Source organism: Lagopus leucura, unplaced genomic scaffold (genome assembly GCF_019238085.1).
Source record: "Lagopus leucura isolate 7727_CA_CO unplaced genomic scaffold, USGS_WTPT01 Super-Scaffold_100026, whole genome shotgun sequence".
Classification (NCBI taxonomy): Eukaryota; Metazoa; Chordata; class Aves; order Galliformes; family Phasianidae; genus Lagopus; species Lagopus leucura.
The window spans coordinates 146,275-173,890 of record NW_024962277.1 but is presented as its reverse complement, the minus strand read 5'-3'; the positions used below and the strand labels follow the sequence as shown (position 1 = coordinate 173,890).

The window sequence follows — 27,616 nt, the reverse complement described above, 5'->3', positions numbered from 1 at the left end:
TTTTTAACTGCACATCAAAAAGGATATTACAGAAAGGGATTAATCTTTTGTGGGAGTAAAATATGTTTGAACTGTATTGATGTTGCATATAGGGTTGAACTTGAACTACTGGGTTCAAGTAATGAAAACTGCTCTCTGTGATTTGTTCATAGCAGTGACACTGACGTTTCCTTCTGACCCTCCTGGCTCCCATGCCCCCAGCTCCCTCCTGGGCTTCTTTTCTACTAATTGAAATATTTTCTTTCATGACAGTGTTGGTGATTCATGGGCTCCATTTGGGTTGGGAGCAAGGGAGAGGAGATGGTGTGTGATTTGCAGTTGTTCGTGGGCCAGTCTTATCCTCAGTTCACTCTGCTTTTCAGACTTGCTGAGTCCCCTGAAGAAATGGAAGTCTCGCTACTTGATGGAGCAGAACGTTAAGAAGCTGCTGAGGCCTCTGTCTCCTGTCACCCCTCCACCTCCCATCCCTTCAGTTCCTGGCTCAGTGAGCCCACAGCTGGCTACGCCCTGCTCATCTGTGCCAGGAGAGGAGGAAAGTCGCAATGGTTATGGTGTGATGTTCTCACCAATTCCTTCTCTGGCTGCTAGTCGCTGCAATACTCCACTACAGTTTGAGGTAAATCCAACTGGAGGCTCGAAATGCCAAAAAGAGAGGAACTGGAAGATATGCCACAGAGGTAGCACTAGACACACCTTCCTTTTTGAGTATGCAACTATCTTCCCGAGCAGCATTATGGTGGCACACTCAAGTACTGCTGCCTTTTTCCTCTACTCCACTTCTGTCTGTAGCAAATTTCTTTCTCCATTAAATTTCAAACCTTGTAGCAGCCCAGCCTCCCCTCATGTCCCATCATTAACATTAGATTGGTTCTTTTCTTCATTTCTATGGCTCTATATTTTGCAGGCTCTTCAGTGTTCTTCAGTCATCTTCCCTCCTTCATCTCTCATTGCCCATATGGTTCCCAGTCCTCCATGTCTCTTCCAAAGAATGTAACAGTGCTCCAGTTTCCATAGGCTGTCTGACACATCCTCAGCTTCTTTTTCCCTCGACAGATTTTAATCATCCAAAATATGGTAGAAATATTTGACATCACTTTCCCCTGCGTTCTTCATTTCTCCTTTTTCTTGCTGGTGTAGGAAGTCAATACTCTGTGCCTTTGATTTCATGACAGCTTCCTTATGTGCAGAAGTACTGAGCAGGCTGTTTAGGTGGATTTCCTTGCTCTCAGCTCTGAGTGAGAGATATCTGCCAGGACTTTCCACTTCCATTTTGTGTTGCATTTCTTTATGTGAATAGGAATTGTGCTGTTTGTAGTTTATTTTTAGCTTATAGTATTGCATATTTTCATTTAAAAAATTGAACAAAAAAAAAGTCTGCTGCTCAGACTCTGCATTTAAAACTATTAAAAATAATTCCGTGCAGTGACAGACTGCTCTATATTGGAGACTCTTTTGCTCCCTCATCTGCTTTGCAAAAAGTCCTTTGTGGTATTTTTAGCTTAGTGTGCTTCTGATTATTTTCTTTGAGAACTCTTTTTTGTAAGATGTCTGAAAGGCATATCTGTGGAGGTCAGCAGGGAAGATTGTGGAGTGCTGAGGAGAGATGAAAGGCTGTTTCAGGCACAGAGCTGGACTGTAAATTGTCCTTACTTCTGCTGTGGTTGAGGTGGCAGATCAGAGCAGTACTGCTGTGTACCTCCACAGTCTAATCGCTGATTTTCAGTCTCACCTTAGCATGTTGGTTGCAGTGTTAGAAGCCTGTATTGCACTATGTTTCTGTGTGCTTGCCCCATTTACCTTCTTTCCCTCTAGACCATAGGCAGCTTTGTTCGAATTTCCGCATTTCTCTAAATGCAGCTCTCTCATAACAAGTCTATTGTAATGTCACGTCTGTTTCATTCTGTTCTTCATTCTAACTTGAGAGAGTATGTCTCACAAAATAAACTCATCCAAAGAATGTACTTTAGTCCTGTGGCTGTATAGCATGGTGGGAAGGAAACAACAGTGATTCTTTTATTGGTTTACAAGCCTCCTCGAGTGAGCAGGTGATGATCTACTGCTGGCTTGCTGGGAAATCATAGGATCATAGAACCACAGAAACCACTGAACTTGACAGAGTTAGCATTAAATGTTGGCCAGTTCCTGGATAGCCTTTGCTTAGAGTAGCCACTGCTAACCTCTGTGCTTGTTTTTAATTGACTTCATTTTGCTTCTGGACTGCTTAGCTATGTGAATAACAAGATGCTTTCCCTCCCTTCAGAACGTATCCTCCCCTGAGAGTTCCCCTGCGCATAGACCCGAGTCCATGTCACCTGAGGTGGGTATCACTGCCTCGGTTGTGTTTGAGATGAAGAGCGTGTGTGCTGGTGTTTATTTGAGGCTTCAGTGAGATGGGAGGGATGAGAAGTTTGGGCTGCTGGGGACAAGGGTGGAGCGTTAGTTGCGATAAGACTGAGCAGGTTTTTCAGGATTATCGCAAGAGAGAAAACAAAGCAAAATGAAATTAACTGAAGACTGGAATTTATTATTCGTTTGTTGACGTTGGTAGGAAACAGATCATGTAAAGACCTGGTATACCTCAGTTCTGAGATGTAGGCAAGAGGTGTGAGGTTGGAAATAGCATCAGCCCCAGCCCAGGAAACAAGTGCTGTGTGATACTTACTAAGCAGCAGCAAAAGGACACCTGGGGAAGAAATAGGGAAGTGTTGGCTGGTTATTTAGACTAGCCTGTGGAGGCAGGGTAGGGGCACCTGACCTGCCCTTTTCAGCCTTGATTTACGTCTTGTTCACTTGCAGTCTTAAAACATTGAGGAAGCATGAGATACTAGTACTTTATTTAGCTGCTGGCCTGTTGTGAAACATGAGGTGAAATAGTCTGAAACTGTGTGGAAAATACGCATTCATCTCTAATGTGGCAGCTTACTGGGGCTGTAATACAAGGGGAAAAATACTTCAGCAGCTGCAGTGGGGCAGATCTGGTGCCTGGTGCTGCTGTGTTTTGGCTAAGCACTGTAGTCCTGCAAAGAGCATGAAGACGTGTCAGTTATGTTCATTGTCTGAGATCCTGACAACACGGTGAAGGAGAGCATCATTTATTCCTTTGCCTGGGAGGTTTTTTGGCACTTAAAGTAGTACAATGGATATACCATTGTGTCAGCCCCTAGTGTTCAGAAACTGTGACAGTGCAAAGATGATGCTGTTACGCCTTTGTTAGAAAATGTAAAATGTGGAAACGCAGTATAAATTTAATGAATGGACTATTGTTAGAGATTGCTGAGAAAGAGATGTGAAAACAAATGCTTTGGGGATTCTGGGCATCATATTGTTAGGGAGTCGGTGGTGGTTGACTTAGGGCATTCAAGAACTTGGCCAATAAAACAGCAGATGGACACCAAATCTCTTCTGTTTTTCCTGAGAGCGAACCTAGCTAGCATGAACTGTTAATGTCAGCTTTGGGACATTTCGGGTGATCAAAGATGCTTTTTTTTCCCTTCATTGACTGGACAGGGGATAATGCTGAGTCTTGCCCTCTGCTGCATTAAGACTTTTAAAGGGAGAAAGGGCATCTTGGACTAGGCAGCTAAACTGGATTACTATTTAGTGCCAGTCATTCCCTTCTAGAACAAACAGAACAGTGCAGCACAGTGTCAAGAGGGTGATTAAAAACAAAAAGCTGGAAAGCAGGAAGTTCGCATTGTACAGAATGTTTTCTGACTGAAGTTTCTCTCCCCATCCCTGCCTGATCCTGATCCTTTTCCTGACTTCCCACCCCATCCTGTGGCCTTCCTGGATTTTGTAGCTCTGCCTCCGATCTGACGTGGATTCCAGTGCAAACACCTGCCCGGAACGGCCGTCGCTGCTCAGCTTTGGATCCTCTGATCTGGCTCCACAACCTTCCATAAACTCTACTTCAGAGACAAACTTCCCAGGAAAAAGTGGGGAAGCACAGATGCTGCTACGAAGCTCTGATCAGGCTTTTCGGACAGAGTTTAATTTAATGTATGCCTTTTCCCCATTGAACGCTATGCCACGTGTGGATGGCTTGTTGCGGGGATCTGCGTGTCTGGGAGACAGGAAGCCAGTGAATTCGGAAGCAGGATGCTGCAGCTCTCCTTCTGAAGGATATTTCAGCAGACATGAGTCAGGACTGCTTAAAGAGGCAGCGCATGGATCCATGTCTCCCTGCGGCGAGAGGGCTTGTGAAGGCGTCCGATCTGCTCCCCAGAACCCACCACAAAGGAAGAAGGCGAGTATTCTTGTAGGAGAGATGCTGGGACTGCAGAAATTCTTTCACTGTGGGGAAGGCATGCAGGGAAAAATGAAGCTTTTTTTTTTTTTTTCTTTTTTTTTTAATGGAATATAACTAAAATAAACTTGGCAAGTAATCCAGGTGTCCAATGCCTGGGCAGAATCAGTAAAGTCGTTAAAAGAGAGGGAGTGACCATTTAGGCAAGATCCTGGTGTGAGAGTTGATGTGACCAACTCACATCAGAAATACCTTTTTGGGGAGCACAGAAAGGGACATGTGGTGCTGGTAGCCTTCATAAACAGTTGTTAAAGAGAGGCAAGAGGCAGAGTAATAACAAAGTGCAACTTGTTTTATTGGTGGAGGCATTACTTGGAAGGAGAGCCCAACATTTAGAAAGAAAATATGGGCTGTTTGCTGGGAAGGCTTAATAATATGGGAAGGTAGCAGCATCGCAGGAAAAGTAAGTGAAGATTCTTAATAAATTTTAGCACTTTGAAACTAGAAGCATGGGAGTATTGTTTAATACAAAGTGAGTGAGTACTGGTTTCTAGTAGTAAGCCAGTGATCCACAGGGGGCTAAAACTGAGTAGAAGTGATAATCAGGCATTGCTGTGATAAAAACAGATGCTGATAGGACAGATAAACGTACACTTGTGCAGATATTTATCAGTGTCTTACCCTGTGCTCAGACTTTGCTGGCAAGTATGGCAAGTTGGGTCAAGTGTCCAGGTGTCTGGAAGATCTTTTTTATGGTTGGTTGGTTTTTCGGTTACGCTTATCTTAAAAATTTCATCCATTGAGTTACTTCTGGAAATACCCTGTTCAGCAGTTTAACATTGTAAAGACTTGTATGCAGACATTGAACTGTACTTGTTAAATTCTTCAGCAGTTTCCTTCTGCAAGTCTTTCATGAGGCACTGTGCCTCATCATAAGGGGAGGCATGCAGAAAGGTAAGCGCTCAGCTGGAAATACTTGCGTGGTTTTGGTCTTGCTGTCCTGTGTTGCAAGACAGCATCATGGGATACTTTAGTCTGTGCCTTTTACAAATCTGGGACTGATTTGCACAAAATATAAACCATCTCTATTAGAGGAATATAATTTACTTAAGTGATAATGTTGAAAGTGTGCAACACTGAGTGGTGAACCACCATAGTGTGAACCTGCCCTAAGCAGGCTGGAATTCTGTGCTGAGCTCTGCCAATCACAGGTCCCCCACACAGTTCAGTGTGGCTGAAATGGTGAACAGAACTCTCTGAAAATCAGTTCAGTGAAGAAGGCTCTTATTCTCAGGTTTCTGAGATGTACAGGTGTACAGATCTGCATTGTGTTATGTCACGAACCGTGGAGTGGTGAAGGAGGTGAGAAGCAGTGTGAAATTTGAGAAGCAAACCAGCCATATATTTCTTGTGAAGTACCAGTTGTAAATGTGGGTAAGTGGGGCAGTGGTCCAAATTTGCATCATTTAGCTCTTTCTCCAGATTGCCTGCAGATTCAGGAAGATTTATAATCCCAATGTAACTTGTAAAGTTTTATCTGCAAAGAGAAACAATTCTTGAAATGATGTGTAGGCGTGTTCTTTCCCCTCACCTTGTCCCTTGCTTTCCCTGACTCATAGCTGTACTTTCCTTGCAGGTATCTCTGCTGGAATACCGCAAGAGGAAGCAGGAAGCCAAGGAGGGAGGCGATTCAGTGCGCTGCGCAGGGACTCCTACCCGGCAGGGCAGCAGCGGTTCTGGGACTGACACAGATGCCAGCAGCCTGCCAGGCTCTGTAGTACGAACCCCGTCCTCCCCACAAAGTGGCTTCTCCCCTTCTCATCCTTCCCTGCCTCACGTAGAGGACATCAGCCCACCAGACTCAAGGGGGACTAGTTCCTCAACATCACTCTGCAAATCCCAGGAGAACATCAGCAGCAGGTGGTGAGTGTTATCCCTCCAAGCAAGGCTCAGACTGCTCTGCAGAGATGAACCAGACTCAGGGGGGAGGAAGCAGGGCATTTCTGTTGTCCTGTAACTGCAGTGGGACGGATTCTGTTGGGTGTCCTGGCATAGTTCTCTTTCTTAATTGTTATACTGAAGAATACCAGCAGCCTTCTCAGCATGCCCTTTGGTTCTTAGTTTAGATATCAAAAATCTGCCTTGAAAGATGAAGTCAAACAGTTCTCTCTTCCACCAGTTTCCTTTTAAGGGCCTAAGTTTGAAGGACTTAACTTGTAATGAGAATTTAATCTAGTCTAGGTTAAAAGGTCTTTTGTTGCTGAATTTCCACTCTTTTAGATGTACGTGATACAAGGTTGTTTTTTTCAGAAGGGTGGTGGAGCCCTCCACAGCCTCGCGTTGGTGTGAGAAGCAGGGACAGTGGAACAGCCTCAGCTTTCCTGTGCTTTGCACAAATAGCTTTGAAGTGCAGTTACCAGGCTGCAGTTAGTTTGCCCAAAGTGTAAAAAAACCTCCCTGCTGTGTTACTGTGTGAAGATTTAACATGGGGAAATGCTGGTTTTCAAAGACTTTTAATAGTAATGCCTGATCACTAAAATGAAGCAGTGCTGTGCTGAAATGCAGAGTATTGAGTTGTAGTCATAGAATCATAGAATCACCAAGGTTGGAAAAGACCTAAAAGATCATTCAGTCCAACCATTCACCTATTCCCAATAGCTCCCACTAAACCATGTCCCTCAACACAACATCCAGCCTTTCCTTGTCTGTGCACATGGTCTGTATACATGGTGATGGTTGGGATTTAGAATTCTGCTCGCTGAAGTGATGCAGTACAGTGGCTTTGCTGCCTTTTCTTCATGGTCTGTTTGTGGAGAGTGCAGGTGTAAAGGCAGGCCATGGGTAGCACTCACATGGCACAGGTGCACCTGTGTCACTGCGTGTGCCGTGGCAGGGGCTGGGAAGGGAGAAGAGGCTGAGCAGTGCTGAAGACTGCAGGAAGTGTGAGGTTGATAGTATCTGAGAAACACCGGTTTGGATGACTTTACAGGAATCATGAGATGTGCTTTCTTCCTTTTTACAGACCTTCCCCACCCCAAATATCCAGACTCTTGCAGTGAAAATTTCAGAGAAATAACTGATCTTGTGATAGCAGTCTGTCTGCCTTCTGCCAGGTGTCGGACTGACAGCAGCTGGGACAGTCAGCCGATGATTAGTTCATGACTACTTTGTGCAAGTGCTGTTATCACCTGCCCTTTTCCTCCCATGCCACTTCTTTCTGCCAGCAAAAAGAAAAATCCAGCTGAATGAGAAAAAAATCTTAGTTGGAGATGAAGTGCCTATGGTGACCTTGCCCCAGTGTGGGGCTTTCTGTTCTGTTTGCTTCATCGGCTCCTCCTCAGCAGATTCTCTGGCTTCAGTTTATCACACGATTTCAAGAGTTGTGGGATTCAATATGGTATTGTCATAGGACTCTGAATGTAAAAGTTGAAGCCGTGCTGATGTGTTTTGAAATAGGATTAAGCACCTGTGCTTTTTTAATCCCTGTTCTTCTGTCTTCTAGTGGGCAAGGCCCCTTAGGGTCTTATGGTCCCCTTCCACTTCAAAAAGAAGCAGGTATTAGAAGCTGTGTGTTACAGAGTTAAACTTGAGATCTAGTCTCACCTTCAGCTCAGGGCACTTAGATTTCTGATACATTTCCAGACATTCACACTAGTGTAATACAAGGGACAGAAGAAAATGGTGGGATCTAAAACTTCATGCCTTGATTTTCATTTGTCCAGATTTTTGCTGAATTCTGCACTATTTGCCAACAGCTTTCATTTAAAAAAAATTAAGTTTCTGTCTCTTTCAGTTGCCAAGACACAGCCATCACAATGTAAACAGATGTGCTGCTGCCCAGTAAACCCAGCCTTGCAGAAAACTGTCTCCAGCAAAACAATAGCAGCAACGAAGGTGTGAATTCACCCCCTCACCCCATTCACCTCCATGAGGTGTAAACTGTGGCCCCTTCTCCCTTCTGCTTCAGTGAGGGGTGAACTTCAATAGCTGGGCTATTAAATAAATTTTTAAAAGCTAATGTAAAGCACAGTCTTTAATATATCTTTACAAATATGAAATACAGGACATACATTCTTAGACTGCATATTTGCATGATATGCAGTGTGTTTGGTGTAATGTTTGAAGATAATTATGTAACATTGGGGCATTTTTAAGGCACACATTTTTCAGTGTCTGGGATAAGGCATCATGAATCCCTGATGGAAGTGCTACTATTTTACAGGTTAAAACACATGCCTTTAAAGAGGTTTGGATGGTCCAGTGCATGGTAGGTGCGTGGCAGGGATCCGGGCTGTGTCAGTGGCTCCGCTTCTGTAGATTGGCTCTAGGAAAGCCACTTCACCTCTGTTTTCCAGCTTTAGACCAAATGCTTGTAACAAATGATGAAATGAGGTCTAGCACCAATGTTGAGACACAAAATGAATGGGACAAAGTAGCAATAATGGACAGAATGACCACGGTAGCTCTGCTCCAGGAACAGCGCATGATCTGACTACTATGTTGACATTTTATTATCATAAGATACTGGCTTTCCTTCTTTTTAGTTTGAATATAATTAATCTATGTAAAATAACTACACATAATTTTAAGACAACAATAGGTTTTCAGAATGCTGTTGAATCTTGAAACAACTTTCTGGGACAGAGTGTCCTGTAATCAGGTGATCTACTGAGCTGAATGTTTACAGCATCCTTCTGATCAAAGATCTTGTTTTTCTCAGGGCAGCACTATCATAGTAGCCAGTGATGAACAGTCTAAAATTCCACAGGAGCTTATTTGTGTTGCAAAAGCAGAGCAGACTTTTATTATTCCTCCTCTGTCTTAGAGAGCTGGTATTCTCTGATCCCTCCATTCCACAGTATAGGTTTGCAGCTGCAATAACTTCACATCAGTAAATTTCAGTAGAAATCTTTGAGACTTCAAAGACAAATCTGTCTTGCAATTACACCCAGAGCCCCCAGCCCCTTGTGCGTTGGTCACATTGATCTCAACTGTGTAATAGCAGTCCTCAGCTGTTACTGCTTTGTTTGTTGCAGGATGGTCCCAACGTCAGTGGAGAGGCTTCGAGAGGGCCGAGGTATTCTGGAGAAGGTGCTACGAAGTGGAGCAAAGGTGTCCCAGAGAAATGAATCCTCACCTACCTGTGACAGTGCTGTTGAGAGAGATGCAGGTAGGAGGAGCTTCTGAGTTCCTTGTTGGTGGGGAAATAATGGGCTCAGCTTTGTAAACTTGCCTATGAAGTCGTTTGTACCTTCATCTCCAGCATCACCAGCGCCTGATAAAGGCCTTCTGCAAACTGTACTTTGTTGTTGGATGATATTGCCTGAGCCTGTAAAGGTCTCCTGTTAGACCTGGAAGGTGTCCAGTTCTATCCAGAGTTTGGATTCAAGATCACCTGTATTTTGGCTCTGGCAGTGACAGCTTCTTTGCCCTTGGATAGAGGAGTTAACTGGCGCTGCCTCAATTGCACCTGTGTGCTGGGAATATGAGGGTATTGTGGTACCCTGGTACCTTAACAATTCTAGTTGGCTGAACATTTAGATAAATGTACCGTTGCTAAAATGCATGTTTGCTTCAGGCAGGGGTAAGAGCTAATGTAGCTTCCATAGCTTACTTCATCTCTGTTTTGAAGTTACTTGATTCCTTGAGTTGTGATGCTTGTCAGTTCTGTGAGACACACTTATTCACTGAGATGAACCCAGTTCTGCCTTGCTGTTCCTTCCTTCTGTGACTAATGGGTTGTTCTCACTGGGCAGCACACAGGGTCAGTGAGTGCGTGTGACTTGAGCTGAGCTTACACCCCCCTGTTATCCACTTGAGATTAAAGGTCAGTTGTGACTTCCTGTAAGATGGGCAGATCACTTCATCATTGCCCGATTTCTTAGCTGTGATATGGAGTTATTTGTCTTCTATTTATTTCACAGTCCCCGTTGAATACGACTGCTGTTTTTCCTAACAGGTAGTGCCCAGTGTGTAACCCTGCTCTCCCAAGTGATTTATGATGATGGATCATCATGTTTAAATAACCTAGTCTGTACTGCTACTGATCTCTGCTTCTTCACTGTTGAGAACTATTAAGGGCTCCCTCACTGACTTGGTTACAGCTTGCTGATGATCTGTGGTAGGGATCTGGATCTCTCTGGAGGATCTCCTTTCAATGCATTTTCTTCATGTAGTCTTAAGAGACTTTCTTGGGACTTACCAAAATTCCACTGATTTAATGGGACCCAACTGTAATTCTCTTTTGTGTCTTTCTCATTCCAATGGAAGTGGAAAAGAAGCACTCCTACTTTGTATCCTTCTTCCTTGTGCAGGTATTAAGAAATTGTAGAGGGAAGTGTTGGCTTCGTCTTGTTAAGATTGCATGAAGCAAATTCAGGAAAGTTCACAGTTTATTCACCTTTTGTAATTCAGACTCTCCAGGTAGCCTTCACTCCCCAAGGATTATTTTGTGTGTGAACACTGCGTCTGGTACCTGCAGCACTGTTTGTGTAATTGGCCTTTTAAGAAACAATTTCTTCTGAAATCTTTAGATTTCTTCTGATTCAACTTCTGATCTCCTGGCTTGAATAGTTAGTCTCTTCTGTGCGGCACTGCTTAACAAAACATGCCTTGACTGCAAGCTTTGCCTTTCTGCAGTGCGGTACTCAGAATGCCACCTGCAGCAAAGAGCTGCTTGGTGCTTTGGATGTGGTTTCAGGAAATGGAAGGTGGCACAGGATATGTGGTGGAAGCTTCGGCCTCTGTGCAGGTCTTGTGCCCAGAGGAGAGATGCCTGAGCCTCAGCAGCACAGAAGACAATTCCATCCAGGTTCTGTTCGGCTGTGCCAGCAGCCATGATGTAGCACAGGACGACCACAACACAGCCATGGGCACTGCTGGCACTGCTGCTCATGCCAGTGCGTCTGGCAGACAGACAGAGCAGGCTGATGCAGCGTGTCCTGTTTCAGGAGTGAGAGACATCCGTCATGTAAATTTGATACCAACACCAGCACTGTTTCAGCAAGGCATTTCAAACGCTGCTGCTGAGAACCCCTGAGATGCTGCGGATAAACAGCTCCATCTCATCAGGCTGCAACATCAGAAATCTGGTGTGAAATCTTACGGTCCCACTGGTTTCCCTCGCTCCGAAACAAAGCACAGTCACTGCTAAATCCCATGGTTATAGTAGTGGCAACAGAACACACAGGTCAGAGTGACTGGGTCACTTGCTGAACGTATTTTTTTGTCTGTCTCAGTTGAGGTTCAGTTATTTGCTGGGACAAAAAAACTCGCCTGCCCTCTAGGATCAGTGCGTTGGAAGGGCTTGCTCTGCTAAGAAAAAGCTTATTCCTTTTTCTCTCTCATGTAGCAGTGATGCATCAGTGTGTACTGTGCTGCTGTTACCCCTTCAGTCACACCTTTTCACCATCTTGGGCAGCATTTTCTGAGATTTAAGGGTAAGCTGGTTTGGAACAGCCCGCTGGCTTGTGAAGCATGTTCCCCAGCATGGCAGCAGAGGTGCAGTCAGCCTTGGCAGCGTGGGACTTCAGTCTTGGGCAGTGCCTGGATCTGCCTTTGAGGAGAGCCAGTGGCAGGAGCCTGCTGACAGCCCATCTAAGAAGGGGTAGTTTTATTTCTCCAGCTGTAACTAGCCAGTGAGGGCCTATGGCCAGAATCGAGTGGAGAGCTGCTGAGTCCTTAGAAACTGTCTTCTGCCTCTTGTGTCCTTCTGGAAAGCCCCAGGAGCACACACAGCCTGCGTGCTGTCACTGATACAGCCATTCAGATAAGCTGGGTCAAGAGAAGTAAGCCTTGCACTAAACCAGAGTCGGTGTAAGGGGAGCAGCAGTGCCTACTGTGTGTGGCTGCTGTGAGTCACATGAATGTTTACAACTGCCTTCTGTTAGGGTTCTTCAGCTTCCAAAAGGCCAATGACGGAGGAGCCGCTCTGGTCTCAGCTGTAGCTGGAGGCAGAACAAGACAGCTGCAGCTTGCAGGTGTCACTTGAGAGGGAACCATGGTGACCTCAGTCCAGGGGTGAAGTGTAACACGTTGCCTGTGCTGTGCATTGCAGATACAGCAGGAGGAGACACTCCAGAAGCCCACAAAGGACCAGCAGTTTACAGTCCTTCTCGATACAGCTACCAGGTAAATTCTGCCATTTGTTATCTGCCCATTCAGAAGTAAAGCTTTAGACAGCATTAGCAGGAAGCTGTCAGTTATTGCCAGTCCTGATGTACCAAGCAGCTAGAGTATGATGAGGTAGGACATAGGGAACTGTGTCTGATGTCTTTTCCTTTTTCTCCCACCAACATGTTCAGCTCCTGCAGTCTGACAGTCCGCAGGCAGAGTCGCAGACCCTTCTCCAGCAGAGCTCCTCCCCCTACAGAGGACACCTGACTCCTTCTCCTGGCTACAGCTACCGAGCGGCAGCACAGAGGACAGGACACAGCCTCTCCCACAGTTCCTCAGAAACGTCCCTCTCCTCTTCCTCGTACTCCAGCCCTGCCCACTTGGTCTCCACAGACTCCTCTGCCCTGTTTGCAGGGAATTCGGGGTATTACAGCAGCCAGCAGCACTCCGGCAGTGCCAGCAGCAGCCTCCTGAAGAAGAGCTGCCCAGCTGCTGCCAGCCCAGCACAGCAAATGGCTGTGGACTCTCTTTCCTCAGAGTCTGGCTCTCAGCCCTGCACAGGAGCGTCCAGCTCCACCTCAGCCCCCCAAAGCTCCAGGTCACTACAGTCAGACTTGCGGACTATCAGCCTTCCGAGCTCTGGGCAGTCAGTTCTCTACCAGGGCTCCCGGGGGGCGGTGATTTCCAGTGCACAACACTACCCACACCGAGGGGGCAGCAGCGTCCATCAGTACAGACTGCAGCAGATTCAAGGTTCTGGAGTAAAGACTCAAACAGGACTTTCCTAGGGCTGCTTGGACTCCAGGAGGAACAAAACTGCCCCACAGCTCCTTCCAGTTACTGCTGGAAGTGGCTCCTGGGCCGGTGTTGGGAGGTCGCACCCGAGGCTGGGTGCCGGGGGTCAGAGGCTGAGGTCTGAATGCACGGGTGAGATTTGTGAGCAGTATTGGCCTCTGGCCTTGCATGAGAAAGCAGATTTCTCTGAGGCAGAGACTGTAGCAAAGCTGTTCCCTGATGTGTGAGTACATTGCAAAAGGAAAAAAAAAAGAAAAAAAAAAAGAAAAGAAAAGAAAACAAAAAAAAGCAAATGGTTCAAGTGCAATGACTGTGGTGCAGCCTCTGTCCCTTGTCCGTGCCCATGGCCATAGTCACTCATGCAGTACGGACGTCTGTTTTGATACAAATGCAGTTTAAAGAAATCATTGGGTAAGTTTAACTCCAATCCCAAAGCTCTCTTTATAGGTCAGGTTCTCAGTGCGTTCTGGGGAGGGCTTTAATCCGTTACGATCATTCCAGTCACAAGCAGATGAGTGCACACTGCTGCCTTGGGCCGGGCGACGGCTGCTGCAGTCAGAGCATTTCCAGGACGAGTCTCCACCAATGTGAACGAGCAGCAGGGAGCGGGAGCAGGGAGCGGGGGCGCGTTGTGCCCATTGCTGCAGAGGAGCTGGGGCGTGCTGCCACCGCGTGGGGCGCAGCGCTGCGAGGGGTGGAGGGATCTGAGCGGTGCTGCAGACACGCGGGGGTCAGGGGCCCCGCCGAGCCACGCAGTGGCGATGCTGTGGTGTGCTGGGGGCTGGCAGAGGGCTGAGCAGCTGCCAGGAGGATCACGGTGCTGGGCCGGGGCTGCGACGTGCCGGGGGGACCTCAGTGTGCGGGTGGCGCGTGGATGGACGTCCCTCAACCTGTCTGCCGAGCGGGGGGAGCCAGCCCGAGCACAGTGCGCTGTCTGCTCGATTCCATAAGATTGCCAGCTTCTTTCTCACTTGTTTACTGTAATATCGGGCGTGTTTTTATTTATCTAATTTTATATTCAGTTATAACCATAGTAGGTTAGCTAATATACGACAGGTGTCATCCCTGGTGCTGCAGTGGAACTTCTCCTTCCTCTTGGATAACATGATGCTGTGAGTCTGTCTCCCCTGTCTTTTCAGATGCACAGTCTTCTTTTTTTTTGTTTCGTTTCGTTTTGTTTCTTTTTTAGGACTGTTACAGGTTTCTCTAATTCACAATTGAAATCAGGTGTTTGTTCAACCTAGGGGAGACTTTTAAAATATTGAATCAAAGAGTTAACTTTCTCACACTGTCTGGCTGTGAGCATGTTGGGATGGAACTTGTCACCCTGCAGTTGGGTGTCTGTATACTGTATAAAATTAGGTGTAAACTTCGCTCGGCTTAGCCCTGGGTGTGCAGCCTCCCCTTCCTTGCTATGAGCAGCACGGGGCAGGCAGGCTCTGCCCTGCAGGGCGGCAGGAGGGGGCCGGGGCAGCTCCGTGCCCAGGCACCGGCGCCTCTGGTCACAGCGGGGTAGGAGGGAGGGACCCTGGAAAGCTCTTGGAAAGGTGGGGGCTGTAGCTTCTTACTCTAGTGGAGTTTTTACACCGTGCTGTAACATTTGAACTTTCACAAGAGATGTAATAATTTTGATAATAAAAATACTTAACTCGAAAACCCAGCGTTTCTGAAATTCCCTGCTTTTCCCACCGCCCTGAATGCTGTGCAGGTGTCTGTCGGCGCTCCCACCTGCCTGCCGCAGGGCGGCTGTGCGATGCGGCTCCTTCCCAACCCCGTGCTCTCCCCTGTGCCCGTATTTCAACCAAAGCCAGGTGCTGTGCTGCTTTGGGAAGCCCCAGTTGTTGAGGAGAGGGCGGTTCCCAGAGGTTCCTGGCTGTGACAAGCGTTCTGTGCTGAGCTCGGTAAGAGGACAAAAGCCGCGTTTGGGGAGGAGGCCATCGGTGGAGGATTGTGCCAGCATTACCTCCTTCAGAGCCCGTTTTAGGGCGTTAGTTCGGTGCTTTTCACCAGCGGTTTTCTGGTGCGCTGACGCCCAGTTTTACCGTGGCTTGCCTTTTCCTTAGGAAGCCTGAGCTGGGCCTGGAGTGAAGCCACACCTCGGCTGGGAAGCGCGAGGTGCCCAACACCTCCAGCGCAGAAAGTTCTTTGTCACCTGGCGGCACCGCAGGCAGCAGGCAGGTCCTTCAGCCGAGCCCGACCTCTGCACAGCTCGGGCAGCAGCAAACCCTGCTTCTCGCCCTGGTGCCGACCCCGACCCCCAGCCCGGTGGGAAAGGCAGACCTTTCCCCGCCCCCCCCACGTTGTTGCAGCCGGCGCAGGTCCCGCTCCGCACCACACCACGGGGCTCAGAGCTCGTCTGGTTTGAATTATATTTTTCAATAAGGTTTTGTGAAACACCGTATCAAACTTTGTACTAAAATACAGATATATTACAGCTACTGTATTCCTTTCTCCACTGATTTTCTCGGTTTTCCAATTCAGCGATGGGCCGCGGGGCGATGGCGGGCGGCGGCTGCCGGCAAGGAAGCGCCGATCCCCGCCGCATCCTGGGGTCCCCGGGCTGCCGCTCGGTGTCCCGGCACGGCTCGGTCCCTCACTGCCACCCCGCGGGGCCTCAGGGCGCGACTTACCGGCTCCGCCAGCCCCGGCAGCGGGTCCCGCACGGCCCTTCATCGCCTCATCCCCACAGCGATCGCCCACCTCCGCGTTCCCACCGGCGGCCCCGTTCCCGTCCTCGCCCTCCCGGAGCCCTACCCGCAGCCGGGTGCCCCTGCCAACGGCCCCCGGCTACCGGCACTGAGACGCGGCCGCTGCTGAGGACTTTATTGCATCGTGAGGGCTGCGGCGGGCGCCCGGGGAAGCCCACGAGCCGGTCTGGCCAGCAGAGCCGCGGCCGGGCTTCGGCTGCCCGTGCCCGAGTCCTTCGGCTGCCCCGTGCCGGTGAGCCGCAGCCGGGCACGCGGCCGGGACGGCGATGCGAGCCGAGCCACGGGTAGGAGCCGCGTGGCGGGGAGAGCCTCGCTGTCACCAGTGGAGATAAAGCACCGTATGGGGATGGGGAGGTTTGGCAGCGGCTGGGGCTGGACGAGGGGGTTTCTTCCTGCACCCGCCCGGGGGGGTTTTGTATTTCCGGCTGCTCCCACTTACCGGGGCTTTACATTCAGCGGTGGTGCGGATCGGGCGGCGCGGCAGCCGGCGGCAGCGAGGCCCTTGCGGTCCCCACGCCCGGGATGGAGCGAGCGGCAGCCTGCGGCCCCGGCAGCACTGGAAAGCACGCGGTCCTGGGGCTGCGCTGCCGGGCGGGGGGGGGGAGGGCGAGAGGGCTCGAGTCACTTTACCCTGTTTAGAGAATATTAATTTACATGTAAAAGTACGGGCGGGCCCCATCCCAGCCACAGGGCTCCCCGGCCATGGAGACAGGATCACGAAGCTGTACAAAATGGGAGCGGGGAGGGTGCTGGGGCCCGGAGCAGCCAGCGCAGGGTGTCACGGGGCGCGCTGGGGTGGGAGGTGGCGGGTCCGGAGTCCCGGGGATGTAGAAATCTGTTTAAAAACTTGGAGACTGTTTTTTGTTTTTTTTTTCCCTTGAAACAAAACTGCCGCTCTCAGATGAAGCAGGTTTGGGGCATCCTCCCTCGACGGCGGCGGAGGTGCGGGGCCGGTGGGGTGCGTGGGATGGCGGTGTCAGTGTGGACGTGGGCACGGCAGGCGGCCGGCACGGCCCCGGTGCGGGCGGTGGGGCCCGGAGCGCCGCGTGGCCGCCGGCAGCAGATGAAAGGCAGGACGGGGAGGGAGCGCCCAGGCTGCCGGCCGCGGGATGAGGTCCTGCTGCGGGTGCTCGGCCTTATATCCTCTGCAGGGAGAGCACAGCGCGTTGGGTACGGGCGCCCGAGGGCGGTACGGGTGGCCGCAGTCATTTGTGCCATGCACGTGCATGCCTCAAACCTGCCGCCCCCACTTATTTCCCATCCACATGGGGCCACCCAGCGCGGTCGCACCCAGACACGCCACGCAGGAGTAGGGGACGGGATGCTGAAACTCAGCACTTACCGCGGTGCCGACAAAATCTGTCAAAACATAAAGAGAAAGCATCAGTGGTGCAGTGCCACTGCGGAGGGGCTCGGCTGCCCGTGCCCTCCTGCCCCAGCCCGGTCACTGCTTGGGCTTGCCCCGTGTTTCGATGGCCCCAGAGGCTCAGTGGGACCCTCCTACGGCCACGCTGCAGCACGGGGTCCCCATCACCACCCCGTGGCGTTCCCACCCTGCAGCACAGCGCCCACCTTTGCTCTCTGTCTTGAGCTCCTCGTGCAGCAGGTCGTTCTGCCGGTTGCCGAGGACGAAGGCCAGGAAGGAGAGGATGAGGGCATTGAGGATGCCGATGATGGCCAGGATGTAAGCCCAGCGCACGGAGCAGTCGCCCAGGGAGTACTTCCCCGTCTTCTCCCCGCACATGTCCCGGATGGTCTCTGCATCCCAGCCGTCGGGGAAGATCATGCAGCCCAGCACCAGGCAGAGAGCTGTGAGGGAGTGAGCAAAGGGTGATGTGAGGGGGGAAGGGAACACCGAGACAGGGCTCTGTGTCCCAGGACCTCACAGGGTGAGCAAGAGACACCGTGGGATGCAGGGCACATCCGGCATCCCGCTGTGCCAAGAGCTCACTGGGAAAAGGCAGGGCGCAGCAACCATCTTGCATGCTCCCAGCAGCACGTCACATCCCCTGTCACAAGCAATTCCCTCTCCCTGCTTGTCCCCAGCCCACCCTGTGTCCCTGAAGAACCTCTGCACACGCTGTCAGCCCGACCTTTCCCAAACGCCGGCAGCAATGTGCTGGGAAATGCAAACAGAGGGGGGTGATGAGGGGGTTCTGCTGCCCACCCTGCACACACAGGTGCTCAGAGACCTGCTGGAAATTCTCATTTTTCACTTAAAACAGCCTCTTGTCCCCCCTCTCCCCACCAGCCCCAGCTGTCTGCAGGGCATGCGTGCTCAGGGGATGCTCTGGACCGGGGGAATTGGTGATGCTCAGCCTTTTTTGCAGCTACAGCGTGGTTTTGTACTCAATTGTGCTCCCTTATCAGGGTCCTGTCAAATTCAACGGGCTTCGATATCTTGGCAAAATGAATGAATTGAAGGGAATTCAGCTCTGTGACTCAGGCCGCAGGCACAGAATGGCCGTGGGCAGGAGAACACCGCGGGAGGCACGCTCAGCATGTTTGGACATCACAGGCTGTCCCCAGAGTCGGCACAAAGCAGAGGATTCCCCTGCACCCACCTTCACAGATGAGCACCGAGAGACTGAGAAGTGGAAAGTGGAAGGTAATGGTGGGAGCAACAGCAGTGGGCTGGGCCCCAGGGGCTCCTAAACCCAGCATGGGCTCCGCACCACCCCTCCCCAGGTTCAGCTGCTGCCCATCATGTGCACCCACGCTCGGGGACTCCCTGCAGCTACAAATAACACTGCCTCCAGCACGCAGCAGCCAGGGCAGCACCTCCCAGAACAGCCCCGTGGGTCTCCCTGGCCTCACCACCACACCGGGGAGCCCCAGCAAGGGCAGTGGGGATGCTGGGGGCTGGGATGGCTGCTTCTCACCAGGGATGAATAGCAGAAGGAGAGTGAGGGCACAGCCCTGTCCTAAAAATAGCAATCCCATGGAAATCAATGGAAATGAGCGGTGGCACAGGCAGGAGTGCCTCACGGCGCTGCACTCCATGGGCTGAGCCACAGAGCAGCAGGCTCAAGAATAGGGCTACGCATCGGCACGAAGCAGAGCTGACAGCTGCTTTGTCTGGGAGCACAGCGAAGGGCTGCGGGGCGAGAGCGGTGCCCAGGTGCCTGGCACTGCCCACGGGGGGGTTGGAGCCCGGGGCTGCGCAGAGCGAGGGCTGCTCCATCCCTGCTGCAGGATAGGGCTGGGGGAGAAGGGAGAGGGGAAGCCTCGGGGGAACCATTTGGGGGGCAGAGGCTTCTCAGTCCCATGCGCCGCTGTGGGTGACAGCTCTGTGCCCTCCCCTGGCACCCGAGTGTGTGGCACATGGGGACACCATGGGCACGGTGCTCCTTGTGTGCCCCTCCCACCAGGACACCGGTGACGTCCCCACATTCAATCACGTTCTGGGTTTTGTAACAGAAGGATTTAGCAAAATCTCCAGTTTTGCGCTGCTGGGATTTTGAACAGGGCAGATGGCTGCGTTTCTATTTGCATTAAAGCAGTCTTTCCTCTTAATTAGATTCGGTTTACTCCTAGGGGGGCAGAGGCTTTTGAGCTGGGGCTTTCTACGAGGCTCTAATTAAACCTTTCCGTGATTGCTGTCCACTAATTGGACACTGAAGATTTAAACACTTTTTTTCTGGACGAGATGCTGAACTCCAGCCCCCCTCCCTGTTGTCCCATCTCAGAGGAGCCACACACCCCTGCAGCGGCCCCGTGCCAGCACTCGGCCATCCCAACCCCTCCTTTACATGTTTGTTGTGAAACCTGGGGCCTTGCCGCTGCTTCTGCATCCCCCTGCCCTCATCCCAGACTGCCTTCAGGGTTGTGCCCATCGCCGCACAGCAGCTGGGTGCGCAGAACCCCTTGATTAAGCTGCTGCTGATCGGCAGGATTTGGGCTCTGAGCTTGCCTTAAACCAGTAAATCTTCGGGACAGGGAAAATTAAAGATGAAGGAATTTCCCAGTAAGCCAAGGCAGCTCTGGGCCGAGATGCACTGGGGGAGGAGAGGTCAGGATCTCCACAAGTCGGGCCAGCTGTGAGCTCCCAGTATGAGGACAGACCCCACAGGACCCTCTCTGGAGGGGGTCACACTGGGGGCCTTCTGTTGGTAATGCAGACAGAACCAGGTTCTGCTGGTGCAAGCTCTGAGTCTGGACGTGCTCACTTAGTATGCAGCAGGCAGCATGGTTATGGTGTTCCAGATGTGGGAAAAGTGGAGAGAGAAAGAAGTGCAGACTCAGCATCACTTCTCATGGTCTGTCCTTAGAGGAGTGAGCCTGAGGAGGAGAGCCTGGGGGATCCTTGTCAATGGCCTGTCTCATTCTGGGAAAAGTTTGGGTTCTGTGCGTGGGGGGAGGGAGGGGTTGAGCTTCATCTGTGGTGTCTGAAGTTCCTTTTTTTGTGGAGGGAGCTAAGGCAGACCTTAGAACAGGGCCATTTCTAGGGAGAATCTTAGAATGCTTTGAGTTGGAAGGTACCCTTAAAGGCCATCTGCTCCAACCCCCCTGCAATGAACAGGGACCCCCACAGCTCCATCAGGTGCTCAGAGCCCATCCAGCCTGACCTCGGCTGTCTGCAGGGATGGGGCACCACCACCTCTCTGGGCAGCCTGTGCCAGTGCCTCGCCACACTTACTGTAAAAAACTTTTTCCTTACATCCAGTCTGAATCAAAGTAAATGCAATATCCCACTGTGTGTAGAGCTGTTCTCCAAGTCTTTTTACGGAAAGGGAAAAGTCAGCATTTCTGACCACTTCATGACGCTGAGGCAAGGGACTGGACAGCACCTTTTATAATGCCTTCACCCCCACACCTGGTGCTGGTGTCCCTTGCAGCCCCGCACACCCAAAGCCACCACCCAGCACCTGCGCCGCTGCCTGCATCCCATGCCCAGTGCTGGGGTCCTGAGAAGCTCTGCCTGCTACTTCCCAGTGTCCCAGGGAGCCCCTTGGGCGAGGGCATTCAGGGGAGCCCCCAGTGTCCAAGTCAGTCCCTGGCTCCAGCATCTGGTAGAAATCCTGGTGCTGACAGCTTGAGAGCTCCCAATGCCAGCACCCTGGGTTCAGAGGAGCTCCCAGCTCCGGTGCCAGTGCCCTGAACACCAGCTCCCAGTGCCAGGGAAGTCCTAGCACCCATATCCAAAATATTCCAAACATGAGCACCCAGTGTATGCAGAAGCCCCAGCACCTAAAGCAGCTCTGGCATCCAGCATGCACCACACGAAGTAATGCTCGGTGCCAGACCTCAGCATTCGGGGCAGCATCCAACGCTGTGCATTGATAATCCTCAATGCTAGCACCCGGTATCCACAGAACCCTCACCACCAGCACCCAGTACCTAGGGGACAGGCTACCTTTGGTGTCAGCACCCTGATAACCCCTAACACCAGCACCCAATGCTAAGAGAAACCCTAGCATCCAGCACCAAGTACCCAAAGCACTCCAAATACCAGCACTCAATGGATGGAGAACTCCAGCACCTAGAATTCAAAGAAGCCCTAGCACAGGCATGCACCACACAGGGCAGTCTTGAAAGCCATCTCTGTAGCATTTAGAGAAGCTCCTAGCACTGGTGTCAGTACAATGGTGAACCTCAACACCAGCATCTAGTATCCAAAGCAATTCCAACACCCACTGCCTGCAGAAGTCCCAGCACTCGGTATCCAAAGAAACCCAAGCACCAGTGCCAAGGGGACCCCCTAGCTTTGATGCCAGTGCCTTGGCCACCCCTCACACCAGCACGCAGTGCATAGAGAAGCCCCTAACACGGGTGTCAATGCCCTGACCCCTCCCAGCCCCATCACCCACCACATGGAGAACCTCCAGCAGCCAGTACCCAAAACACTCCAAACCCCAGCACTCAGTATCCAAAGAATCCCCAAAACCAGCATGCATATGGAGCAGTGTCCAACATGGGTGCCAGTGCTTTGGAAAGCCCCCCCACCGGCACCTTCGTAGCTTGTGTTACGAAGCACAAGCACCAGCACCCAGCGTCTAGGAGACCCTCAAACTCTAGTGCCAGTGTCCGGACAACCCCTATACCGGCACCCAGTGCCTCACTCAAGCTCTGCAACCGGTGCCTGGACGACCCCTTAGCTCTGCTGCCAGCGCCCCGACACCTCCCCACCCCCGAGCCCCCGCCCCCCACCTGCCAGCAGCTGCATCCAGGCGCAGATCTTGTAGACGGTGGCGGTGTTGCAGAAGAAGAAGAGCGCGAAGCAGGTGATGCAGCCCAGCGTCAGCACCATGGACAGCAGCACGAAGAAGGCCGCCGCCTGGAAGGCGCCCGAGGGGATGGTGCTGAAGTCGGTGAAGGAGCCGCGGCACGCCAGCTCGCGGCCCGCCAGCCCGCTGCCCACGCAGTAGTGGAACAGCCCGAAGTAGCCGGGTTTCGGCGTGTTGACGCTGTCTCCCACCCAGTAGGGCTGGATGAACACCACCACGTTGATGATGGCGAAGCAGATGGTGAAGATGGCCCACAGCACGCCGATGGCCCGCGAGTTCCGCACGTAGTTGTCATGGTACAGCTTGGAGGCCTCCTGCGACGGCAGCATCCTGGCTGATCGGGCCGCCCCGCCCGGCGCCGGCCACCACCTGCGGCCTAAGGGAGCCCGAGGGCCGCCGGCCCCTGCGCCACCCGCGCCGCCATCTTGGCTGCCGCCTCTGCGCCCCGCGCGCGCGCTCCCGACGCCGCCGCGTGCGCGCGCCCCGCCACTGCGGAGCCCGGCCCAGCCCGACCCGCCGCGCGCCCCCGGCAGCGGGACGCCGAGACGAGCTTCGGCTCCGCCCGCCCCGGCTTCGGCCGCGCTCGGAAAGGCGTTCGGCCACGCCACGCCCCCGCCCGGCGCGGCTCGGAACTGTTCGGAGCGGTTCGGGAAGGTTCGGAATGGATCGGCCACGATCGGCGGGGCTGAGGAACCCGAGTAAGGCGCGGCTCGACCGCGCAGCGCAGGAGGGGTTCCCGCGCAGCCCCTATCCCGATGTGCGCGTGCCTGACTGGGGCCACGGGGGAGGACTTGAGGCCGCTGCGGGGCTGCAGCGGTCCGGCTACCGGCAGGGCCGTTCAGCGCCCGAACAACGGGTACGGAGCCACCGAAAGGCTCCCCACGCCCCTGCCTATGCAGGAGCTTCTCGTTAGCCACGCGCTCCGCCCGCCCATAGCGCAGCTCCCATCGCCCCCGCCCGTGTCGCGCGGCGATGACGACGGCGCCGCGCCGGAAGAGGCGTGGCACTGTGCCCGCGCCGATTGGATGACTCGCAGCGCGGGGCGGGCGGAAGCGTCGGCGGGCGGAAGCGGCGCCATGGGGTGGCGGCGGTGAGCGGCGCGGGCATGGCGGTGGCCCGCGGCTGCCCCCCGGCGGGCTCCGGGGACCGCGGCCTGGCCGAGCTGCTGCTGGAGTTCTCCCGCGCTCAGTACCGCGCTAAGGATGGCGGGGGCGCCGCCGCCGCCAAGGTGAGGGGCGCCGGGGGGCGGCGCGGGGGGCTCGGCGCCCGGTGCCTGAGCGGCGGGCGCTGAGCGGTGGCTGCGCGCAGGTGGAGCGGATCGAGCGACGCTGCTTGGAGCTCTTCGGCCGCGACTACCGCTACAGCGTGATCTCCAACGCCCACGGCGAGGTCTGCGCGCACTACCCGCGGCACATCGTCCTGCTGGAGCGCGACAACGCCGCCGGCCGCGACCCGTAAGGCCCCGACCTCTACCCCGCTTCGCTCCGTGCCCCGAGGAGCTCCCCGGGCCGCCTCCCGGCCTCTTCGGGGCTGCGGCTAATTATAGCCGCCCCGTCAGTCGTTTCTTGTGCCTCGCCGCTCTCCGTGCTCTCTGCCTTCCTCGGGGAGCCTTGGCCCTGCGGCTCTGAGCGCTCCGCTCGCTCCCGCTGCTGGTGGCGTTTCCCTTTTCCCAGAGGTGTGAGGAGCTCGCGCTCAGCAGCGCGGTTGCGGAGTGCTTGCTGTGTCTTCTTGGAGGGCTGAAGTTAGAGGAATCACAGTCTGAAAAGCACCTCGGGTGAGAACCCCCCATAAGGACAGGGCAGAGCGAGGCAGTGTCAGCAGGTGGGTGCCCACAGCACAGATGTGAGGGCGTTCTTGTTCAGTAACCCGATGGGAGACGCTCCCAGCTTAGCACAGTCCGAGTTAGCTGGTGTGTTTCTGGACTTTGACCCGCAAGCTCAGAAGTGCTTCCACTCCAGGCTGAGCAATATCTGCTCCCTGTGGCTGTAATGACAGCCTCTTGTTTTATATTTTAATCTCTTCCCACAGAACATAGTGCAGTTTTGCAGCCTTAACTCTGATCAGGACAAGATGTGTTCGGGAGGGCAGTGGTAGTGATGTGCTTTGCGCTGTGTTGACTGCTGGACAAAACCAGTAGGTGCTGGATGGGGGGCTTGGAAACAGCCACTGCTGATGTCATCTGGGAGTTTCTGTTTAAAGGTTGGACCAGATTGGAAAAGATTAAACCCCTTGATGTAGGCTGCAGAGAAGAGGGAAACTGAAATCTGAAGCTATAGACATAACTAGCAGCATCTTCAGGGGAGAGAAAGCAGCTGCTTCTGTTTTTTCTGTCTTTGACAATGAAGGATATTGAATTTTTCTGTCAGTTTTTCAAAATGAAAGTGTTTTCCTATTTTCTTCTGTGCTTTTGCAAGTCATGAGTGGCCCCTATCACTTAAAATACTGATTACTTTCAAGCCTAGATTTACTTTCAAGAGGTCATGGGAATAGACTGCCCATCATCACACCTTTCCTTCTGGGTAACCTCAGTAAAAGCTTCCAAATAACTTTTCCACAAATTCTGGTTTTAGTTGCACCATTATATTCTGCGGAACGATGATGAAATACTGAACAGATGTTAACGATATAGAGAATGTTGCACTTCTTGTGTTACAGAACGCAAGAAACCTCTTCCAGTGAATGGAACAATCCCTCTAGGACCTAGTGTCTGGGGCTGCCTTTCACCTTTGTAATGTTCTTGTTCAGCTGGTAAGATCTCCTTGAAGTGTGCAAGACACTTCACACCTCTGAGAATGCCACATTTTTTGGAAGCAATTCTAGGCTGTGCAAACTCTGCTGCCCGTGAGTTGTGCTGGTGCAGCTGTTTCTGTAGCCATGTGAGGAACTAGCAGAAAAGGGCTGTTTTAAACCCAGACCAGTTTCTGATCCTGTTCAGGCAGCTGGGGGATGAAAGGGTCTTGCTTGGCTAACCAAGCTGAGATCCGGGCTGAGCTGGTGGAGGAGGTAGTGAAAGTGTGGGAGGAATATGGCTTATGTTTTCTGCTACCAACCACCACAGTGATGTGCCCTTTGTTGTGGTGCTGCTCAGTCAGCTGCAGGAAGGTAGCAGAGGGTGTCTGACAGCCAGGAGCACCTTGCTCTATGCTCAGGGACCTCTAATGCCCCCCCCAGCAGGAGTGGGCAGCACTGCAAAGGCTTGGAAAACATTGAGATCTGCTCAGTTTTTTGTTTCCTGTCCTGTTCTTTGTGCCTGTGCTTATGTGACAACTTCCGGAGATCAGACACAGGCTGCATCTTTGGCTTCCCTGCAGGTTCGTGTGCATGTCTGCGCTCCAAACAATAGCTCTAACACTGTGATGAAACACTTAAGTTCCAATGCTACTGTTGCTAGCCATTGAGAAACAGCTCTGCTTTGGGCTTGTATAGATATACTGTTAGCAAAACAGTTGCTTAAGCATAGAAAATGCTTCCTTTGCATTTAAAAAAGGAACTCAGCCTTGGAGGTCTGATTTGGAGGGTGAGAATTAACACAGAGGTAACACAGAGACAAGGTTGCCCACTAGGATGCTCTAGAAAACCAACTTCTGAGGAAGCAATACCTGAAAATCCCAGGAGTTACGAGTTAAGATGCGTTGCATTCCTTTCACCCTTTTCTTCGCTTGGCCCGGGGAAGCTGTGATGATGTTCTTTCACACGGCTGTTGAAGTCAGCTGTGATTTCCAAAGCAGACGTTACTCCTACCTGTGCACCTTTGTGCCCCTTGTCCCTGTAAGAGCATTGCAGCTGTTCATCAGGGCAGATCTTTCCCCTCCCTGCAGCGTCCCCACTGCTGACCCTGTGTCCCTGTCCTGCTGGCACTCGTTCCTTGCTGCTGTTCTGCCTCTCCTGGGAGATGCAGTGAGTGTGCAGAGAGTGGAAGCTTCTTGGCCTGTCTGAGCTCCCGGCATTGGATTTTTGCTGAACCCCATCTTCTTAGATTTAGAAGCCGTGCTATAGAGCTGTTCACACTGTTTTCTGCATTCTGCTTTCCCTCTGTATTTCCTTTTTACCGAGGAAACAAAGACAGCTGGAGCAGAATGCAAGATGCCTTTTAGTTGTGTTCATTCACTTAAAAACAACCCCAAAACGCAGGTCTGTACATCAGAACCTCTTAAAGGTTCAAAACAGATGGGGATGGTGAAAGACGCATGAAGCCACGCCGAGCTGCTGGCCGCCTGTTGCTGTGTGTAACTCCGTGCTCTCGGAGGAGGGCGCCCTGGGAGGGGAGCAGCTCCTGGCTGCCAGCAGCGAGCAGTTCAGTTCGGGCTGTGCTAATTGGGCTCGTGCTCGTGCTGCCTGCACACAAGCACTCGTACTGTGTGTGCAGGGTGCTGCGCTGGCATTTAGCGCTCTCCTGTCCGTGCTGTTTAAAGATTAGCTTGGCTTCACACTCTTTGCATTCCAGTAAATGTTAACGCTTGTTGGAGCTGGAAGAAGCCCTTGTATGTAGGGAAACACGTGAGAAATCCTCAGCTTCCACTGTGAATTCTGGGAATTACGTTCTTATAAAACCGTAGGACTGGAAGGTTTTGCTTGCTGCCTCCTTGCTTCCCCCAACAGTACTTTGTGTGGTCTCCTATAAATGGATTGATTTCCATGCTAGTAGTAATTTATTTTTTTCTAATCCTTGCCTGAATGCCTGCTGCAGGTAGATTGCTTTACACTCATGCTGATTCCAAAGCCTAGAAACTTTATTTTAATTTCTAGAGTATGGTATTTATTTTTTCTTTATTTTAATAGTCACCCTTTGGTTCTTCTCCTTCTCTGTTGCTGCTCTTTCACTCACCCAAATGCACATATTGCTGTGCCCTCTCTTAATCTCCATTTGCTCAGTCACTTGGTTTTGTTACAACGTTGTCCCTGGCCATCCCTGTGAGTTTGCTGTGCCTCGCTGCACACGCGTGCACCTCGTGGCTGCAGATGGCTGGAATCAGATGCTCACCTCACCCAACATCTGCTCTGCACAGCCGTGCTGATACTTCTCCATCCCACAGAGAGTTTCCCACGGTTGTTGTTGTCCCTTTGGTAAGACTTGCTATATTGATAACTTAAAGGCATCCCCAGGTCAGTGAGTTCATCTGCTGAGCTCTGCTGCTGGACAGGGATAACTGGAAATTCTTGTTCCTCTTCTCTGAGTACATGATCACGCAGTTCTGTGTCACTGGACTTCATCTGGTTTCTGTCATGTCAGTCTGGGTGCTTCTCCAATTCCTTGTGGAAACTCCAGTTCCCCCTGCGTTGACCTCAGCTCTGGAAGGTCTGCATCATTCAAAGGGCAGCTTGAATTCCTATCAAATTTAGGCTGATACTTGGAAAAATTATCACAATTTAAACTTGCTTCCAAAATATGTCTCCAACTCAGAACACATTTCTGTTTTACTTTAACCAGAAAAAAACAAATAGATTTTAGTGGTTCCGTTGCAGCTGACATTAATCTAACTGCCCTACGCATCCTGCTGGCCGATGTGCAGCCCGTTGTCTAATCA

The 27,616-nt window shown here is 51.9% G+C and overlaps 3 protein-coding genes across 7 annotated transcripts in view; 2 read left to right on the top strand and 1 right to left on the bottom strand.

Annotated features, from left to right (window-relative positions):
• Positions 1-14,812, top strand: part of SETD5 (SET domain containing 5) — a 61,513-nt gene extending 46,701 nt beyond the window's left edge. For both annotated transcript variants that reach the window (XM_042880071.1, XM_042880072.1), the window contains 7 exons: positions 363-616; positions 2,261-2,317; positions 3,800-4,246; positions 5,883-6,169; positions 9,283-9,416; positions 12,303-12,376; positions 12,550-14,812. In XM_042880071.1, the coding sequence (XP_042736005.1) occupies positions 363-616; positions 2,261-2,317; positions 3,800-4,246; positions 5,883-6,169; positions 9,283-9,416; positions 12,303-12,376; positions 12,550-13,149 (1,853 nt within the window). In that variant the 3' untranslated portion in view covers positions 13,150-14,812. The remainder of the gene's footprint in view (positions 1-362; positions 617-2,260; positions 2,318-3,799; positions 4,247-5,882; positions 6,170-9,282; positions 9,417-12,302; positions 12,377-12,549) is intronic.
• Positions 14,813-16,418: 1,606 nt separating this feature from the next.
• Positions 16,419-22,460, bottom strand: LHFPL4 (LHFPL tetraspan subfamily member 4). Its single transcript, XM_042880385.1, has 4 exons — positions 22,015-22,460; positions 17,437-17,673; positions 17,207-17,223; positions 16,419-17,009 (listed from the first exon to the last, which is right to left on the bottom strand). The coding sequence occupies exons 1-4, from the start codon at positions 22,418-22,420 to the stop codon at positions 17,001-17,003; spliced, it is 669 nt and encodes a 222-aa protein (XP_042736319.1). The 5' UTR covers positions 22,421-22,460; the 3' UTR covers positions 16,419-17,000.
• Positions 22,461-23,196: 736 nt separating this feature from the next.
• MTMR14 (myotubularin related protein 14) overlaps positions 23,197-27,616 on the top strand; it is a 29,763-nt gene continuing 25,343 nt past the window's right edge. For 2 of the 4 annotated variants that reach the window (XM_042880150.1, XM_042880148.1), the window contains exons 1-2: positions 23,462-23,545; positions 24,747-24,839. In XM_042880150.1, coding sequence (XP_042736084.1) covers positions 24,823-24,839 — 17 coding nt within the window. In that variant the 5' untranslated portion in view covers positions 23,462-23,545; positions 24,747-24,822. Of the gene's footprint in view, positions 23,320-23,399; positions 23,546-23,770; positions 23,913-24,746; positions 24,840-27,616 lie in introns of those variants that run through there. The other 2 variants (XM_042880147.1, XM_042880149.1) reach the window with 2 other exon arrangements.